Here is a 19,566-nt window from a genome sequence, read left to right as displayed (position 1 = left end):
ATCACATGGCTGGCGTACCCTCTTTTTCTTTTTTTTTCTTTTTTCTTTTTTTACAATTGTGATGTTATTTCTCATAATCTCTTAGTAATAGTTTACAGTCACCCCAACCAACCCAAAATCCGCTATTAAGTAATAGTCTACCAAGTCTTTATTTTGCCAACTTCCACCCTGGTCGTTCTTATCGTGCGTTAAAGCATGGGTCTGCTTCACGCACACCAATAAAGTGCTATTGGAAAAATGCGCAGTTGAAAATGTGCTTTGGGTGGAAACTAGAGGAAAGTAGAGAGAAGTTAAGACACCTGATGTGGACTATTAATGCCATATACTGGAGGGGGGAGAGAGGGGAGGGAGGGGAGAACCGTAGCCTTCTCTCTTCCATTGTGCCAATAAGGCTGAGGTGCACCGTGTCTCCACCGCCTCAGCCGAGGGGAGAGGGGGGGAGAGGAGAGAGGGGAGCAGCATGGGGCAGTGGGCTCACTTAAGGTGGACCGGAGGGTTCTGGTCCACTCGGAGACGTCGATTTGCCAGGTTCTCCCCGCCCCCCTCCCCCTCCCTCATACATGAGTTAAGATCCTCTACAAGCCTTATCGATGTTTGGTGGATCACTGAATGCATGAGAAATAGTATACACAATATGTACAAATATATGTTACAAATAAATCGAAATCAAGTGTTTAATGCACTTTTTGTTACTCTCTTCAGATCAGTAAAGTTCTAAATGCTACAGGCCTGCTACTCTGGTCTATTCAAACAACACCAGGATGCAAATACTCAACACTCATTATCATAAATTGATTAAAAAAAATGATAATACTATAATACAACACAATAATCGAATAGAAAACTCACATTTGACCTATCTAGCGTCTTAACAGTGGTCCGCACGCCACCTTAAAAAGCAACAGGCGAATAAGTTTTACGCTGCACCGTCGGTGTCTTCCAGCAGGGGGCGGCATGGAGCCGGGGAACCGTCTAGAAGTCCATCCGTTCCGGGACGTCTGTTCCTAACACGGCCACCAGAGGGCGCGTCAACATCACATTTGATAACGTATATCAAATGATTTATTGTCTCCAACCGCCAGGGCGCAGCCGAGGCATACAAATGAAACCATTGATTAACTAATTTAAGATGGATGGATGGAGGGAATGTCACTATGTGGACGTTTTGATAAGATATTCAGGGCATAAGGGAAAGACTGCGCCTATTTACAAGACTGTCCTGAGAGTTATGGGGACATAAGCTATTAGGCTTTTGTTAGGCAAAGGCCTTCATCAAATATGACCTTTGACATGTGATTGAGGAGTAGGAATGGTTTGAGCAGTGGCGGTGGGTCAATAGGGGGCGCCGCCCCTCCGTGAAATATTCACTTGAATATATCTGCCAACTATTAATAAAATATTATCATTACGAACTAAATCAACAAAAATACATAGCGTTTATCCTCGTTTAATTGTGTACTTGTCACTGCCAGCCAGTGACCATTTAAATGCGTCTGAACGTCAATGATTTGGGCTAGGCTAGTTATCATTCGAAATAAAGCCTTCCTCCAGGTCAGGGGCGCCGGCCAAGTTGAAGTCAATGTAAGCTCGCTAACTTTTTGCTGTCTATCAAGCAGTGACAGCTTTTTGTTGGAGCCAGAAAATTCGCCCCGGGTCGCACCAGTGTGCGCCCCAGGCCAATGGTATCGCTTGTCTTTTTTGTTATCACCACATGATTGGACAATTCAGCGAATCAATCAAATAGGCTACCTCCCTCAGCAGCATTCGCGCAACACAACTACATAGAGAAGAGATAGATCGCTAACTAGCAGAGAGTTGTATGCACTTTCCACCCTTTTCAGTGGAGGAAATGGACTCCCCAAGCAATGCTATACTTAAAAGGAGCAAGTAAGTTACATATTAATTTAGTCTTTCGGCCTGTGGTATATAAACAATTAAGCAACTGTCCCATATTTCTAACTACATTGGAAGTATTGGCCATCCCCAAAATGCACCACAATACAGAAAATCAAATCTATTAAATTCAATTTTTTTATGGGGGGGGGGGGGGGGGACCCCAGACCCCCTGTCTATTACTGTGCCCCACCAACATTTTTGATCAGCAGCTGCTGCCACTGGATCTGGGATATCATGCTCAAGGGCTGTGTACCTGGGGTATCGAACTCTGGACCTTTGGGCCAGGAGTCCAACATTGTGTGGCCACTACACTATTCCTGGGTTTCTCAAAATGTGTTTGTGTAGTTGTTTGTGAACGATATAAAAGAGTAATGTTATTCTTTCTTGCTTGTTGACAAAGCCAACTTTTAAAGGACGCCGAAACAAATGAAAGTAGTACATCAGAATACTGAATGATTGGTTGAACTACATTAAAACTTAGTTTAAATGGAATACATTTAAATGTAGTTTGAATGGAGTACATTTTAAATGTAGTCGTCCAAATTTAAAAAAAGTAGTCCATGTAATCTTTCTTCCACAGGGAGATACTGTGATTACTAACCTGTCATCGCCAGAGGAATTGCAAACTGCAATCAGTCTGGAACCTCGGCGTTCATTTTCGATTTCCAAAGTGCCCCACCAGCAGGTCGGGAACCGATCAAATGCCTCTGGACGCAATTGGATAGGCCCTCAACCAATCAGAGGCGAAACGGCTGACGCAGCACTGAGCGACGAAAAATATACACCTTTCTTCTCAACAAAAGCCTTAAGTGTAAGTCGTTCGTTCTTTTCATGAGTTAAAATTAACATCTATAAAAATATATTAGTTTAATACTGTCTTGATAGCTGTATCAACTGACCGTTTTACAACAGTGGCAACCATATTTGATGTGGTTGAAAACGCCTCTACAACGCTTCTCTGCATCATCATCTAATTTATCCCGCCTCATTTAAGATAAAGGTTTATGATTGGTCGGTATATTTCCTTTCCTAAATCTTTTTTCATGGAGGTGATTAGGTGTTAACTCAGAGTGCGATTTTTGAAATGATATGATATGAAGTCCAACAGTCACGGTCAAATCGAATCTGCATATTTGCAACCATGACGAAACAAAAATATAAATATATATATATAATTCTGTAAGCTTCTGCTTGCCTTTTCCTCCTAAAAAGGGGAGACCGATGGAATGTGGCTAGGTGTATAAACAGTCAGATATATGGATTGATTGATAGTGATTGATATACATATATAGATAGAGCGATAGATAAATTGATAGAAACAAAACAGATTGATTTAGTAATGTCTGCTTATGATGGAAGACTTTATCATTTTAATTTTAAATATTATTGTTTTTTTCTTTTACTAAACATGGATAATTTGTAGATGTGATTATTGTATGGCTGATTTGATGACAGCGATCGACTCTTCTGTGCCGATATATATACTCCATAAAATATATAAATATATTCGATCAAGGACAAAATGAAAGACTCAGAGACAAAAATAATTTAAATACATATATTTTTATGTACATATATTGATGTGGAACACTAGAGAACTAAAAACAAACCGAAACATGTTCTTACAAAGGGATCATTCCGCAACAATCATATTGTTCTCACTTAACATAATCATCTTATGTTAAATAGTAATTTGATAGAAAATAAATAAACACATCGCCTTTTGTTGTTTCGTTTTCAGATTCACACGTGACGGTTGTACAGACAATAAATTACATGTTCAGTGCGGTGTTTTTCCGTCGATGTTTTCTGATGATAAGAGTCATTAAACACGTCGTGTTTTTTCTCAGATGTGTGTGCGTGTTTGTGAGATAAAGTATACAATTCGGAAATGAAAGTCCCGAAGAGAGGTTATCGGCCCTCCGACATTCGTGTTCGCTCGTTCTATTTGTGACTTTGAGTAAAAGTCGTGTTTGTTAAAACCTGAGGCTGTTATCTATGTGTGTTTGTGTGTGAGTTTGTGCGTGTGTGTGTGTGTGAGTGGGTAGGCCTATATATGTTTTTGGTAGTGTAGGCTAAAACTTTGAGTACAATTTGCATGTGTATGTACGGTTGAATACTGACACATACATGCAAAATCTACGTTTTTCATAATAAAATATATTTTCGTGGTTGATTCTTCGCTAATCTCAGTGGGCCAGTGTGAGGGAAAGGGGGAAATGTTCGGAACATTGACAAAATTTCTCCTCTGAAGTACTAAAAATAAAGAAATGTTGCATAGGTGCCAAATGGTTTGGCTCTGGGTCGATGTTATGTTTGACCAAGTATCGATAAAGTTTTAAGCAGCTTTGAATGTCTGAATGTCACTCATCCTAGCTATCTGGGAAACATGAGACAGGGCATACGTAGCATTAAGCTAGTTATATGCTGACTGTTAGTTAAACCCTTTACCATTTGTTTGTTTTCTTCTTCCTTTGTTCCAGTGGTACGTTGAACCTATCTAAGATAGGTGGAGGAGAAAGGGAATCATCTAATTTGTTGACTGAGGGATAATGAGACAAGACAAGAAAAAGTATTAGAGATGAATCTGAGTGGCCAATTCATTTATCGCCATTGACAACGACATCTCTTACACTCGCACACAGAATGTTTCACCAACTCAATTTTGTTTGGCTTTCGTTTTCCTTTGCAGGCAAGTTTTCAAAATAAGGGGGGACCTTTATTTTCACTGTTTAGTGAGAATTATATTGCACTCTTATTTAGAAAAAATAATTTCAGCCGTTACAAAAAGATGTGTGTGAAAGAGGACTAGTACATAACCCGATCGTCAGTTAATATGTTGGGTTGGCCAACCAAACCCCAGACACTTATTCATCGATTACCTTCATCGATAAAACGGAAACAACTGAGGAAGACGAAAACATATAAACAAATGAGGACAGACATCACAGGAAATTAACCCCCCAGCACCAGTGTAACGAGTGAAACCATGAAAGGTCAAAGGGCAAGGCCAGCATATTTCAGTGTTTTCCGTTTTTTCAGCTTTGCAGACTTGCGTCGTTTAATATCCGAGGATGGAGTCTGACGATTGTCCTCAAAATCGATTTGAGCGCAAGGTTTTCTCGGAATCTAAAGCTAACATTGTTGACTCGCTGTAGCTTAGCACAATCATTTTAGTTTTTTTTCGGAATGTACGTACAATTGCAGAACTAAATTCGATTATGCGGATCAGATCGGTTGGTCGTTCTGAAAACTCAACGACTTCCGAAAAATCATTTGACAACGGATGTCTTCGGCGCAATGTATTTCCACTAATCTATTTGCGGTTGCTTACTTCCGATAAGCAAAACAATAGTGAAAAACAACCAAATTATGCTGGCTTCGTTCTTTGCCTCAAGAATGCAGCTGTGGGTGATGTCTGACACGTAAACACAGGAGCATGTGCGGGATGAACATAGTTGAAGGCCCACGAGTTTGAACCATGTGCTCACAGATAGAGGTTAGAGACAGAAAGACTTCCACTCAAGCACGATTTGCAATGTCCACACACTCACACACAAAGACACACAGACACACAGACAGACAGACAGACAGACAGACAGACAGACAGACAGACACACACAATGTGTGAGAGCAATCAGATGTTGTGCACATCAACTGACCACAAACTTTATCAGAAAATACACGTGCACACCTATGCACACTGAACAAAATAATACAAAGCATTTCCCAAATCCATGTTCATGCAGGGACGTCGTTTAACCTGCGTTAAGTTTTAAGAGTGTCATTGTCAAATTCAAAGTCAAATTGCGCCTTTTATCAATCTCATAGTTGCAAGGTTTGTCTTTAAAAGGCCACGGTACCCAACTTATATTACTCCACACTGTACTTTGCAATGACTTCTGGGTAATCCCCATGAGTTCAGTTTCTTGCTTATTCGGCCGTCTCTGATCTCTATACCTGACAGCAGCTCCGACCAATGAAACGCTGTGGGAGGGGCCATACGTCACAGGTTAGTGACACCAGAGACGTGATTGGTTGATTTTAAACCCGGACGCAACGAAAACAGAAACACTGCTTCCCATTGGTTTTCGGGTTCTTGTCACGGACAACATAGGATACAAGAGGGGGTGGGGGGGTGGCGTCGCCTTGGCAACCCCGCCAGTGACGAACGACGCGTGGACGAACATAACGAGAACACACAGCACAAAACAAAAGTCCATGCCGTTAAACAGGAACACACACGGACACTTTTGGGGGCCGACCCAAAGGCTCTGACCAGACACGTTGGGGTCATGCTACGTCAAGTCCTTGGCTACATTGGCAGCGATGGTCTGCAACCGTCCGCACCATTGCCATTTATACGTGGATACATATATATATATGTTTTATACATGCACATGTACGACCGGCCTTTGCTTAAGAAACACGGAACCCGAGAGGTTTTTCCGATGGCGTACTTGGCTGCATGCAGGGCCAGCCGAGCCATCTCACGTGTGTGTGTGTGTGTGTGTGTGTACGTGTGTGTGTGTGTGTGTGTTAGTCCAGCCCCTTCGGCGCGCATCCACAACAATCCTCTTCCAAGTCCCTGGTTCAACGCACCCCCCCCCACCAACGCGCCACACGTCTGTGACTGCTTCCTGTCCCCACCAGGGGGGGACGGGGGACGGGGGGACCTCCACCCCCTCCTCCTCCCCCTCCTCCTCCTCAGCACCTCCTCACCATGCAGTGTTTGAAGGCCGAGGGCCGGGCCCCCAGGGCGCAGCCCTTGGCCAGCTTGCCGAGGCGGCCCTTGCACTGCACCGTGCGGCTCTGCCAGCCCGTGGAGCAAGTCCGGGAGCAGCTCATCCAGGAGCCCGTCACCCAGCGGGGCCAGGGGCCCGTCGTGGGGGGGGGGCCCGGCGTGGGGGCCTCCCCCCCCGCGCCGGGCTGGTCCGCCGCCATCCCCGTGGGGGCGTGGCCGGCGGACGTCCTGGCGGTGGTGCCGACCGTACTGGTGGTGCTGGTTCTGGGGGTAGTGGTCCTGGTGGTGCTGGTTCTGGGGGTAGTGGTCCTGGTGGTGCTGGTTCTGGGGGTAGTGGTTCTGGGGGTAGTGGTCCTGGGGGCGGTGGGTTTGGTGGTACTGGTTCTGCCGGTGGTTGTACTGGTGGTGGTGGTGGTGGTGGCGGTGGTTCTCGGTGTGGCTCTGGCGGTCGTCGCGGTAACCGCCGCCGCCGTACCCATGACCAACACGTTGGACCGGGGCGCCGGCGGCCCCGGGTGCACCCTCCCCCCGTTGGCCCCGCCCCCACCGGCCACGCCCCCTCGCCGCGGCGTGTAGAAGCTGTAGCGCACGTCCAGGCTCCGCTTGCCATCGGTGGCCAGGATCTGCACCAGCAGGGCCTCGCGCAGGGCCCCGGGGCCCATGCTGTGCAGCCACTCGTCCCGCTGGCTCCAGCCGCTGTAGTTGAGCACCGAGCCGTTGAGCGCCACCACCGTCTCCGAGGTGGAGATCATGAACTTGCCGTTGAGGAGGTAGTCTCCGCCGCCGGGCCGCCGGAGCGCCAGGTAGGCCGTGAAGCGCGGCTGGTCGCGCGGCTTGTGCTGCCGCACCTTGATGTGGGTGGAGCCGGCGGGGATGCGGACCACATCGGTATAGCCCTTACTGTGAGGGGGGGTGAGGGGGAGGGGGGGGGGGTATGATGAGAGTCAGAGTCACAGAGAGTGAGTGAGTGGGTGGGGGGGAGAGAGAGAGAGAGAGAGAGAGAGAGAGAGAGAGAGAGAGAGAGAGAGAGAGAGAGAGAGAGAGAGAGAGGGCAAGAGAGAGAGAGAGAGAGAGGGATAGGGGGGAGGGAGAGAGAGAGAGAGGGAGAGAGGGATAGGGAGAGAGGGAGAGAGAGAGAGAGAGAGCGAGAGCGAGAGAGAGAGCGAGAGAGCGAGAGAGAGAGAGAGAGAGAGAGAGAACGGGAGAGGGAGGTGCAGAGAGGTGATGGAAAGATTGAGAGGGGTGTGAAGTGTGAGAGGGATGGTCACATTGTTGAGATGTGTATTCATTAATCTCAACCATGTGACCATCCCAGGGGTAACCATGGGGATGCTGTCATTTGTAAATGGCAGGCGGTGGCATACAGCTTTAACCTTAATATCATATTCTCTTTAGCTAATATTATTTAAGCTAACATTCTCTTTCAATTTAATTATGTAAACACATCTCGCTAACTCTTTCCCCTTCTCCCCTTCCCCCACCTCCCCCTCCCTCCTCTCCCCCTCACCTCTTCTAGGTGTAGTTCCCTCCCCCCTCTCCTCTCCCCCTCACTTCTTCTTGGTGTAGTTTCCCCCCCCCCCCCCCCTCACCTCTTCTTGGTGTAGTTCCCTCCCCCCTCTCCCCCCCCCCCCCCCTCACCTCTTCTTGGTGTAGTTCCCTCCCCCCCTCACCTCTTCTTGGTGTAGTTCCCTCCCCCCCCCCCCCTCACCTCTTCTTGGTGTAGTTCCCCCCCCCCCCCCCCCCCCCCCCCCTCACCTCTTCTTGGTGTAGTTCCCTCCCCCCCTCACCTCCCCCCTAACCTCTTCTTGGTGTAGTTCCCTCCCCCCCTCACCTCTTCTTGGTGTAGTTCCCCCCCCCCCCCCCTCACCTCTTCTTGGTGTAGTTCCCCCCCCCCCTCTCCCCCTCACCTCTTCTTGGTGTAGTTCCCTCCCCCCCTCACCTCTTCTTGGTGTAGTTCCCTCCCCCTCTCCCCCCCTCCCCCCCTCACCTCTTCTTGGTGTAGTTCCCGACCACGCGGACGCAGCCCGTCCCCTCCCCGCCGCAGACGCCACACTTGTCGAACTGCAGCCTGGAGCCGATGATGCCGTCGCAGCCCGTGCGGACGCACTTCCCCTTCACGCACACGGAGCTGCTGTAGGGACGGCACTCCGTACCGTCCACCACCTGTTGGACGACAGGGCTGTCAATCACCCCGCCCACCGGGCTCTGGTTGGTACACGCTAACGCCGTGGGAGGTAAGGGTGGACCACTCTGGCTCCTGATCTTCTGAAAATAAGTGAATTTTTTCCAAGATACCTAGGTCATAGGTTGTGGTGTCCTGTGACCTAGGACCTCTGACCTACCCTCTGGGAGAAGACCATATTGTACCCAGTGACCTATGACCTTTGACCTACCCTGTGGGAGCAGACCACGTAGTGACCTACGACCCTTTGACCTACACTCTGGGAGAAGACCACTTAGTGACCTACGACCCTTTGACCTACACTCTGGGAGAAGACCACTTAGTGACCTTTGACCTGCCCTCTGGGAGAAGACCACTTAGTATCCTATGTCCTACGACCTATGACCTACCCTGTGGGAGAAGACCACATAGTGACCTTTGACCTACCATCTGGGAGAAGACCACTTAGTGACCTACGACACTACGACCGACGACCTTTGACCTACCCTCTGGGAGAAGACCACGTAGTGACCTTTGACCTACCCTCTGGGAGAAGACCGCTTAGTGACCTCAACCCATGACCTTTGACCTACCCTGTGGGAGAAGACCACGTAGTAGCCGGTGCCCTTGGCCCTACAGGTCAGCTTGCACACGTCCTTGGGCAGCACCCCGGCGTACTTGGGCACCCACTCCACGAAGGTCTTCACGCCCTTGGGGTCCGTCTGCGGCCCGTTGCGCACCTCACACTGCTCCTGGCGGAAGCTCTTACCTGGAGGACAGAGGGAAGACCCCCCCCGGGAGCTTAAAGCGACGGTCGCTCTGGGTGAGGGTCAGTGTGTGCGTGGGTATCAGTGTGTGCGTGTGATGTGTGTGCCAGTGTGTGTGTGTGTGTGTGTGTGTTTGTGTTCCCGGTTGTATGGATGCGTGTGTATGTGTGTGTGTGTTTTTGTGTGTGTGTGAGTGTGTGTTTTTGTGTGTGTGTGTGTGTGTGTGTGTGTGTGTGTGTGTTTTTGTGTGTATGTGTGTGTGTCTGGGTGTGTGTGTGAGTCTGTGTGTGCCTATATCCACTTGTGTGTGTGTGTGTGTGTGTGTGTGTGTGTGTGTCTGTGTCTACGTATGTGCCCGTGTGTGTGCCTCTGTATAAGTGTGTGTGTGTGTGCCCATGTGTGTACCCAGTTGTGTATGTGTGTGCCTCCGTGCGTGTGTGTGTGTGTGTGTGTGTGTGTGTGTGTGTGTGTGTGTGTGTGTGTGTGCGTGCGTGCCTGTGTGTGTGCGTGCGTGCGTGCCTGTGTGTGTGTGTGTGTGTGTGTGTGTTTGTCTCCCGGGACTCACTCTGGGGGGGGCACGGGGTGCCGCTGCAGGACCGGTGCACGGTCCTCTTCCCGGTGCAGTAGCGGCCGTGGTTGCGCGGCGGGGGGTTGTTGCACAGCCGCTGGGCCAGCTGCACCCCGCCCCCACAGGACCGCGAACAGGTACCCCACTCCCCCCACGAGCTCCAGCTGCCGTGATTGGACGCCTAGGGGGGAGAGGGAGGGAAGGAGGAAATGAGAAAAAAAAAAGGGAGGGAGAGGAAAGGAGAAGGGGGAGAGAGGAGGTGGAGAGGGAGGAGAGAGGGAGGGGGAGGAATGGAAGGAGGGAGGAGGAGGAGAGAGGAGAGGGAGGAGAGAGGGAGGGAGGAAGATAGGAGGCAATGAGGGGAAGGCGTAGAAAAGGGGGAGACAGGAGTAAGGAGATACGAGGGCAGAAGAGGAGAGCGAAGGAGTACAACCAGAGAAAGGATACGAGGGGAGAAGGGGGGAGGCAGGGGGGGAGAGAGGGGGGGAGACGGAGAAGATGAAGGAAATAGCGATGGCATCCCATCATTCCATAAAAGACAGAGGGGGAGAGATCAGACAGCAGAGGAAAATAAATGGAGAGGGTGGAAAATGGGGGGGGGAGGAGGGAGGGGGAGGGTAGGCAAGAGAGAGAGGGGAAAGTTAGAGCTTATCAGACGGGCGCGGAGCCAGACTGGAGACGGGCCGAACCACGGGATTCACTGGGACACTGGGACGCCTATTGACTCCTGATTGGCTGACGGGGAGCGAAAATAGTCACAAAAGGTACAAGAAGAGAGAGAGAGAGAGAGAGAGAGAGAGAGAGAGAGAGAGAGAGAGAGAGAGAGAGAGAGAGAGAGAGAGAGAGAGAGAGAGAGAGAGAGAGAGAGAGAGAGAGAGAGAGAGAGAAGGCTTAGGGCGTTCCTCATGCGCTGATTCTCATCATGAAGTCTTAAAGTCTGAAAAGGAGAACGACCATTCCAACCCTCCCCTGTGTTTAAGGGAGGGGGGGAGGGGGGAGGGGGGGGGGGCTTACAGTATGTATGAAATACCAAATGCGTTGCGGTGGTGATACCCATTCTGATGTATCCCGTTTTGGGCATTTTTTTTTTCTTTTGCATTTTTTTGCCCACAGCCTTTTATAGGTGAAAAGATTTGCCACGCATTCCTCGAGGGAGACCGAGCCAAATTCTGTCCCTCTGTGTGATGAGCTTTGTCTTATCGGGTTGTGTTAGCATTCCGATCCAATTCCGATCGCGCATCGGAATACCGTTGAGGTGTCGTTGTGGAATGATCGGAATGGAAGTTGGCATGGCAACGAACCAAACTCTTTAGTTTGTTTCGACACCTGATGAACACAAGGGGGCTTGTTACTTACCGAATGCTTATCGCTACTAAGAACAGGCTAATACGACGCTAGCTGCCAAACAGTTCGGTAACGAAGCTAACTCGACATCAGGACAGTTTAAAGGACGCAAGCTCAAACATCAATCGCTCGTGGCACAAACAGCTCAGTCACATAATGTAGTCATGCACATATCGCATGAATCTCTAAGAACTCCCCTTCTATTCCTCTCTGAGAAATCGTCCTGTCGTTTAAGCTGCTGATCTCCTCTCTCTTTGTTGTGTGACTAACGGTCTTTAATTATCGCCTCACTCTGGACTTCAGAGAGACGAAGGCTGCAGATTTTGAAGGGGTTATAGACTTTAAGGGATTTATTTATCTCGGGTCGTTCATGCGGGCGCTTGCTTCCCTGCAATGAGCTCATGTGGAAACTCTACCTCCATCCAACCATCAAAACATCTACCCATCCAGCCGCGGATATCGATGCATTCCTTCATCCATCTATCCATTAATTTATTTCATCCATCCATCCATCCATCCATCCATCCATCCGTCCATCCATCCATCCATCCATCCATCCATCCATCCATTCATCTCATCCATCCATCCATTTATTTCTTCCATCCGTCCATCCATCCATCCATCCAAACCCTCTCCCCCCCTCTCCCACCACCTCCCCCCCCACCCCCCCCAGCGCCTCACCGAGTACAGCCTCTTGCGGGTCTTGTCGGCGCACTTCCCCTGCAGGCAGATGCGGCCCTTGCCGCACGGCGTGCCCTCCACCGCCGGCAGCTTCTTGGTGAGGCACACCATCTGGCCCTGGCGCGTGACGGCGCACCACAGCCGCGCACACACGTCCATGCCGGGGCACACCGTGTACTCCTGGCCGAAGGCGAGCCGGCACTGGCGCACCGCGTCGTAGCTCTGGCCGGGCAGCTCTTCGGGTCCGGGCAGCGGCACGCGGGGGGAGTCAAGGAGGCACTCCGCTGTGGGGGAGGGGGGCGGGGGGGGGGGAGACAAGGGGGTGGGTTAGTGTTTGGTTGGGGGGGGGGGGGGGGGGGGGGGGGGGTGTAGCTCGCTAGCTAGCTATTCAACTAACAGCATCCTAGCCAGCTCGCTAGCTAGCTACTCAACTGACAGCATCCTAGCCTGCTCGCTAGCTAGCAACTCAACTAACAGCATCCTAGCCAGCTCGCTAGCTAGCGTCTCAACTAACAGCATCCTAGCCAGCTCGCTAGCTAGCTACTCAACTAACAGCATCCTAGCCTGCTCGCTAGCTAGCTACTCAACTAACAGCATCCTAGCCAGCTCGCTAGCTAGCGTCTCAACTAACAGCATCCTAGCCAGCTCACTAGCTAGCTACTCAACTAACAGCATCCTAGCCAGCTCGCTAGCTAGCTACTCAACTAACAGCATCCTAGCCACCTCGCTAGCTAGCGTCTCAACTAGCAGCATCCTAGCCAGCTCGCTCGCTAGCTAGCTAATCAACTGACAGCATCCTAGCCAGCTCGCTAGCTAGCTACTCAACTAACAGCAACCTAGCCAGCTCGCTAGCTAGCTACTCAACTAACAGCATCCTAGCCAGCTCGCTAGCTAGCTACTCAACTAACAGCATCCTAGCCAGCTCGCTAGCTAGCTACTCAACTAACAGCATCCTAGCCAGCTCGCTAGCTAGCGAGCTGGCTAGGTTGCTGTTAGTAGAGTCGCTGTGAGACCTATGTGAAGCCAAGCTAGGTCGGTCTGTTTTCCCATTAAGTCTCACAACTACCAGACTAGCTGCCTAACTAGCTAATAACATCTCTACTACTTAACAAGCAAACATTTGGCCCGGTCTGTCTTCATATTAGCTCTTGCAGCTAGCACAGCGCATTCTTCCGGCTAGCTCTCTGACTCCCGGATTGGTCTGTTGTCACTTGAGGTTCCATAGCTAGCAAGAACATTAGTAAGCGCTGCTAGGTAACTAGCTAGCTAGAACATTAGTAATCTCTGCTGGGTAACTAGCTAGCTAAGTTGCCTGGGTCAGGTGCGTATGAGCAGTCGGAAGCCTGGTATCTTTCTCAAGGACTTTTCTCTGGATCCTCATTTATTTTAACACATTCTATCAAAGCAAGTTTGACAAAGTCATCGTAGGATGTCGTGTTGTGCCTTCCGAAACACGAGGCAGCCCCACTGGCATTTCAAAAGAGCGGAATGAGTCAAATTTGACAACGCTTAAGATGTTCCCAGATCAGTTTCCGATTTCTAATCGACTTTGTTTTGTCTGAAAAAAATACTGTTACAGATGGCACCAATTCGAAGGCGAAGGAATAGAGAGGGAGAGGGAGAGCGAGAGCGAGGGAGGGGAGAGAGAGAGAGAGAGAGAGAGAGAGAGAGAGAGAGAGAGAGAGAGAGAGAGAGAGAGAGAGAGAGAGAGAGAGAGAGAGAGAGAGAGAGAGAAAGAAAGAAAGAAAGAAAGAAAGAAAGAAAGAAAGAAAGAAAGAAAGAAAGAAAGAGAGAGAGAGAGATATGGGAGGGAGGGAGAGAGAGAGAGAGAGAGAGACTCACTGGCTCTGCAGGGATGATGCACCACCCATAATGCAACACTGTATGGTGAGGAGGGCGGGCCATACAGTGTTGCATTATGGTTGGTGCATGCAGCGTCGCGCGCTAAGCAATGCTCACCGTTGCCGTCGTCGAAGAAGTCTGTGATGGTGGAGGAGGTGCACTGGCTCCACGGCTTGGAGGAGTCGATGGAGGTCAGCACGGAGGACATCAGACGCTTGTCGGCGCTCGCCCCGAAGCGCTCCTCGCAGAACTTGGAGTCGTCGTGGGACAGGCCCAGCAGGTGGCCTGGAGGGCGAGAGAGAGGGAGGGAGAGTGAGAGAGAGAGAGAGAGAGAGAGAGAGAGAGAGAGAGAGAGAGAGAGAGAGAGAGAGAGGGAGAGAGGGAGGGCGAGAGAGAGAGAGAGAGAGAGAGAGAGAGAGAGAGAGAGAGAGAGAGAGAGAGAGAGAGAGAGAGAGAGAGAGAGAGGGAGGGAGGGCGAGAGAGAGAGAGAGAGAGAGAGAGGGAGGGAGGGCGAGAGAGAGAGAGAGAGAGAGAGAGAGAGAGAGAGAGGGAGGGAGGGAGGGCGAGAGAGACAGAGAGAGAGAGAGAGAGAGAGAGAGAGAGAGAGAGAGAGAGAGAGAGAGAGAGAGAGAGAGAGAGAGAGAGAGAGGGAGGGAGGGAGGGAGGGAGGGAGGGGAGGGGGGGGGAGGAGAGAGGGAGGGCGAGAGAGAGAGAGAATTAATTGAAAATGATCAGACAGACAGACAGACAGACAGACAGACAGACAGACAGACAGACAGAGAGAGAGAGAGAGAGGGGCAGAGAGAGTTCTGCATGTGTCTGTATATGTGTGTAGAATACATTCATATGTGAGTGAGTGTGTTGCTAGGTGTGTGTGTGGCGTGTGTGCGTGTGTGTGTGCGTGTGCGTGTGCGCGGCGCCCACCGATCTCGTGCGCCACGGTGAAGGCGGCGTGGAGCCCGTCGTCCTCGATGACGGCGCAGCTCCTCTCCGGGGAGCACACCGTCCCCACGTCGGCCATGCCCAGGGTGTCACAGGAGTGGTGCCCACACAGGTCCTACAGGACAGGAGGCAAGACACAGGGGGTAAGAACCAGGCGGTAAGAACCAGGGTGTCACAGGAGTGGTGCCCACACAGGTCCTACAGGACAGGAGGCAAGACACAGGCGTAAGAACCAGGCGGTAGAGAACCAGGGTGTCACAGGAGTGGTGCCCACACAGGTCCTATCAGGACAGGAGCAAGACAACAGGCGGTAAGAACCAGGCGGTAAGAACCAAGGGTGTCACAGGAGATGGTGCCCACACAGGTCCTACAGGACAGGAGGCAAGACACAGGGGGTAAGAACCAGTGCGGTAAGACCAGGGTGTCACAGGAGTGGTGCCCACACAGGTCCTACAGGACAGGGAGGCAAGACACAGGCGGTAAGAACAGGCGGTAAGAACCAGGGTGTCACAGGAGTGGTGCCCACACAGGTCCTACAGGACAGAGGCAAGACACAGGCGGGTAAGAACCAGGCTGGTAAGAACCAGTGTGTCACAGGAGTGGTGCCCACACAGGTCCTACAGGACAGGAGGCAAGACACAGGCGGGTAAGAACCAGGCGGTAAGAACCAGGGTGTCACAGGAGTGTGCCACACAAGGTCCTACACGGACAGGAGCAAGACACAGGGGGTAAGAACCAGGCGGTAAGAACCAGGGTGTCACAGGAGTGGTGCCCACACAGGTCCTACAGGACCAGGAGTGCAAGACACAGGGGGTAAGAACCAGCGGTAAGAACCGGGTGTCACAGGAGTGGTGCCACACAGGTCCTACAGGACATGAGGCAAGACACAGGGGGTAAGAACCAGGCGGTAAGAACCAGGGGGTTCACAGGAGTGGTGCCCACACAGGTCCTACAGGACAGGAGGCAAGACACAGGCGGTAAGAAACCAGGCGGTTAGAACCAGGGTGTCACAGGAGTGGTGCCCACACAGGTCCTACAGGACAGGGCGGCAAGACACAGGCGGTAAGAACCAGGCAGTAGGAACCAGGTCCTACAGGACAGGCGGCAAGACACAGGCGGTAAGAACCAGGGTGTCACAGGAGTGGTGCCCACACAGGTCCTACAGGACAGGCGGCAAGACACAGGCGGCAAGACACAGGCGGTAAGACACAGACAGTAGGAACCAGGTCCTACAGGACAGGCGGCAAGACACAGGCGGTAAGACACAGTCAGTAAGAACCAGGTCCTACAGGACAGATGGCGAGACACAGGCGGTAAGACACAGGCAGTAAGAACCAGGTCCTACGGGACGGACGGCAAGTCACAGTCAGTAAGATACAGGCAGCTAGATACAGTCAGTAGGATACAGGTAGTAAGATATCCAGTCAGTAAGATATAGCTCGCACGATAAGGTCGGTAAGAAACATCTAACAAGATACAGTCAGTAAGATATAGGTAGCAAATACAGTCAGTAAGGCACAGTTAGTAAGATACAGTCAGTAAGATACAAGTAGTAAGAACCAGGTAGTAAGATACAGTCAATAAGATACAGGAAGTAGGACACAGGAAGTAAAATACAGGCAGTAAGATACAGGTTGTAAGATAGTCACAAAGACATAACCAGTAAGAAACAGTCAGGAAGACACACTCAATACATAACAGTGGTGGCCACACAGGTTCTAGTGTGTGAGGTAGAAAACAGTCAGCAAGAAACAGTCAGCAATCAGCAGTAAGTATGAAATGTCTGTAAGAGACACACAGTCCCAGTCAGCCAATGACTGCTACAATGGAGAGAGAGAACATTCAGCAACAGGCAGTCAGTAAGAATAGTCAGTAACAAACAGTCAGCAACAGAGACTCCAAAATGGGTCCAACATCGAGATTCGGGGAGATTGAGTCAGCAACAAAAGTCAGCAACGCCCAGTAACTGCAGTCAGTCACTTACATGCGGTAATGGCCAGATAAATACCAGCCGGTAACTTTGAGTGACTGATTACCAGAAAAGTAACTCCAGATCAGAGGGATAAGGACCTGCCCAGGGATCTAATGGGACTCAGTGTTGCTCAGAACATTCCAGAATGGTTTGCGAAAGCCCTTAAAACGAGTGCATGCATTCCTCCACATTAAAAGTCCCCGGCGTTGAATAAAAATAAATAATTTAAATAATAATAATATCCCTTCTCTCCCAGAATGAATGGGAAATCGTACCCAGGGTGCCTGTTGCCTCTCACAGTGAGGGGGATTTAATAAAACAAGCTTCCATCTGTCATCTCTTGTCTCCCCCTCTCTCTCCCTCACCCCCTCTCTTCAAGTCTCTCCCCCTCTCTCTCCCTCTTTCCCACTCTCTTCAAGTTTGTGAGTCTCTCTCTCTCTTTTAGTCTCTCTCTATCCCCTCTCTCTCTCTCATTCTCCTCTCATTCTCCTCTCATCTCCTCTCTCTCTCTCTCTCTCTCTCTCTCTCTCTCTCTCTCTCTCTCTCTCTCTCTCTCTCTCTCTCTCTCTCTCTCTCTCTCTCTCTCTCTCTCTCTCTCTCTCTCTCTCTCTCTCTCTCTCTCTCTCTCTCTCTCTCTCTCTCTCTCTCTCTCCCCCCTCTCTACGCTCCTCCCCTCTCTACGCCCCTCCCTCTCTCCCCCCTCCCTTCCCCCCTCTCTCTCTCTCCCCCCTCCCGCTCTCTCTCTCTCCCCCTCCCACCATCTCTCTCTCTCTCTCTCCCCCTCCCTCCATCTCTCTCTCTCTTTCTCCCCCTATCTCTCTCTAACATTCTTCAGCTTTCCTATACAGTTTCCCTGGTGTCGTTGTTGCCCACTGCGGCCATCTTTATCTCCCTCCTCCTCTCATGTACTCGCCGTCAGACACATCCCCCCCCCCCCCCCCCCGAGAGGCAAACAAAGGAACGCCACGACAACAAACGGCTTTCCTCCTGCGTGTCTCCCCCCCCCCCCCCCCCCCACCCAAATCACAAAAACACACAAAAACAAGGACTTGACAAGTGAGTCATCTCTGAGTGTAAGTAGAGGGCCATGCGTCCCGGGGTTGGAAACCCTGGGGTTTGTTAGGCTGGATGATACGCTGGGTGAGAGGGGGGGGGGGGGGGGGCGGGCATTGAGGGCGGGAACACGACACGCTGGAATGTTAAGTCGACGCTTAAGGAAAATGCGAACGCGATACGTTTTTTGTCAGGTCGTAAAGCGCCTTTTGCTTTAGTGTTTGTCTTTCTTTAATCCCCTCTTGAATCTCTCCTCCTCCTCCTCCTCCTCCTCCTCCTCCCCTCCATCCATCCCCCCCTCCTTAGCGTCTAGCCGGCTGTGTTTTAATAGCCCTTAATCACAGTAAGTGTAAAGTGTTAAACAGGTCGTATATTTATGACAGCCTTAACCCTAGCCTCGACGGAGCGACTGGGGTCACTCCTCCAGGGAGGGCTAGGAGGTCAGAAGGTGCATTTCCTTTCCTCCCCTCCTTCTTACCTTCCTGTGGTTCTCCTTCCTTCCTTCCCTCCTTCTTTCCTTCTTTCGTTTCCTTCTTTCGTTCCCTCCTTCATTCCTCTCTCCCTCTCTCCCTCTCTCCCTCTCTCTCTCTCTCTCTCTCTCTCTCTCTCTCTCTCTCTCTCTCTCCTTCCTTCCTTCCTTCCTTCCTCCCTTCCTTCCTTCCTTCCTCCCTCTCTCCTTCCTCCCCACCCTCCCTCCCTCCCTCTTCTGGTCCTTTAATGACCATACCCACAGCCCCTCAGTCGTGGCGGCTGCCATGTGTCCAGTACTGTGTATTGATCCATGATCCACTCCCACACTGCAGACGGGGGGGAGGGCAGATCAATCAGCAAATCACCCTGTCCCCCCCCTGGGGGGGGGGACCACGGAAAAGACAAACACACACTAAGTACAATTACACACACGTACTCAGACACAGACCCACATAAAGAGACATGCAGACTCACATACCCGCACACACACACAAAAAGTCACACGTCAAGACACACAGCCACGCCAGTGCACACACACACACGCACACACACACACACACACACACACGCAAAGCTGAATACACAAACACAATAAAAGTGTATGCATGCATTCACACTTGCAGATTTTATGTGTTAGCAGGGGGGAACTAATCAACACACACACACACACACACACACACACATCAAAACACAGAGAAAACGCATTTACACACACACACACACACACACACACACACACACACACACACACACACATCAACACCCAGTGTGTGTCCTAGTTTAGGAATCCCGTCTCCTGCCAAATGGCCGCAGGATGCTCAGCAGGGAGAGAAGGGACAAGTCAGAAAGCGCCTCTTTGCTGCCAAGTGTGTGTCACATGGATTTCACTTTGTTCAAACAAGACTGAAAAACCCACTAGGGACCGGGACTTTCATGTTCCAGTCAGAAGCCCCCTCTCCATGCAGCACACACACGCACGCAGAACGTCTCGGAGTTCTCGGACAGACCATTTGTTTCCTGGTGTTGTCTGTGCGTCTATTGCCTTTCATTCGGACACTTAATGTGTCATGGAGTTCTTGGCACAGGTCGACTCTTTGCCAGCTGTTTGGGGCTCTCAGCGTTGTG

General features: G+C 50.8%; 1 protein-coding gene across 1 annotated transcript in view; it reads right to left on the bottom strand.

The window, feature by feature from the left end:
* Window positions 1–3,440: 3,440 nt before the first annotated feature.
* Window positions 3,441–19,566, bottom strand: part of adamts5 (ADAM metallopeptidase with thrombospondin type 1 motif, 5 (aggrecanase-2)) — a 25,970-nt gene continuing 9,844 nt past the window's right edge. The window contains exons 2-8 of the mRNA XM_030353443.1: window positions 14,928–15,060; window positions 14,121–14,288; window positions 12,162–12,445; window positions 10,134–10,317; window positions 9,395–9,570; window positions 8,628–8,803; window positions 3,441–7,540 (exon numbers count right to left, since the gene is read on the bottom strand). Coding sequence (XP_030209303.1) covers window positions 6,604–7,540; window positions 8,628–8,803; window positions 9,395–9,570; window positions 10,134–10,317; window positions 12,162–12,445; window positions 14,121–14,288; window positions 14,928–15,060 — 2,058 coding nt within the window. The 3' untranslated portion in view covers window positions 3,441–6,603. The remainder of the gene's footprint in view (window positions 7,541–8,627; window positions 8,804–9,394; window positions 9,571–10,133; window positions 10,318–12,161; window positions 12,446–14,120; window positions 14,289–14,927; window positions 15,061–19,566) is intronic.

Source organism: Gadus morhua, chromosome 4 (genome assembly GCF_902167405.1).
Source record: "Gadus morhua chromosome 4, gadMor3.0, whole genome shotgun sequence".
NCBI classification, from domain to species: domain Eukaryota; kingdom Metazoa; phylum Chordata; class Actinopteri; order Gadiformes; family Gadidae; genus Gadus; species Gadus morhua.
This window is presented reverse-complemented; position numbering and strand designations above follow the sequence as displayed.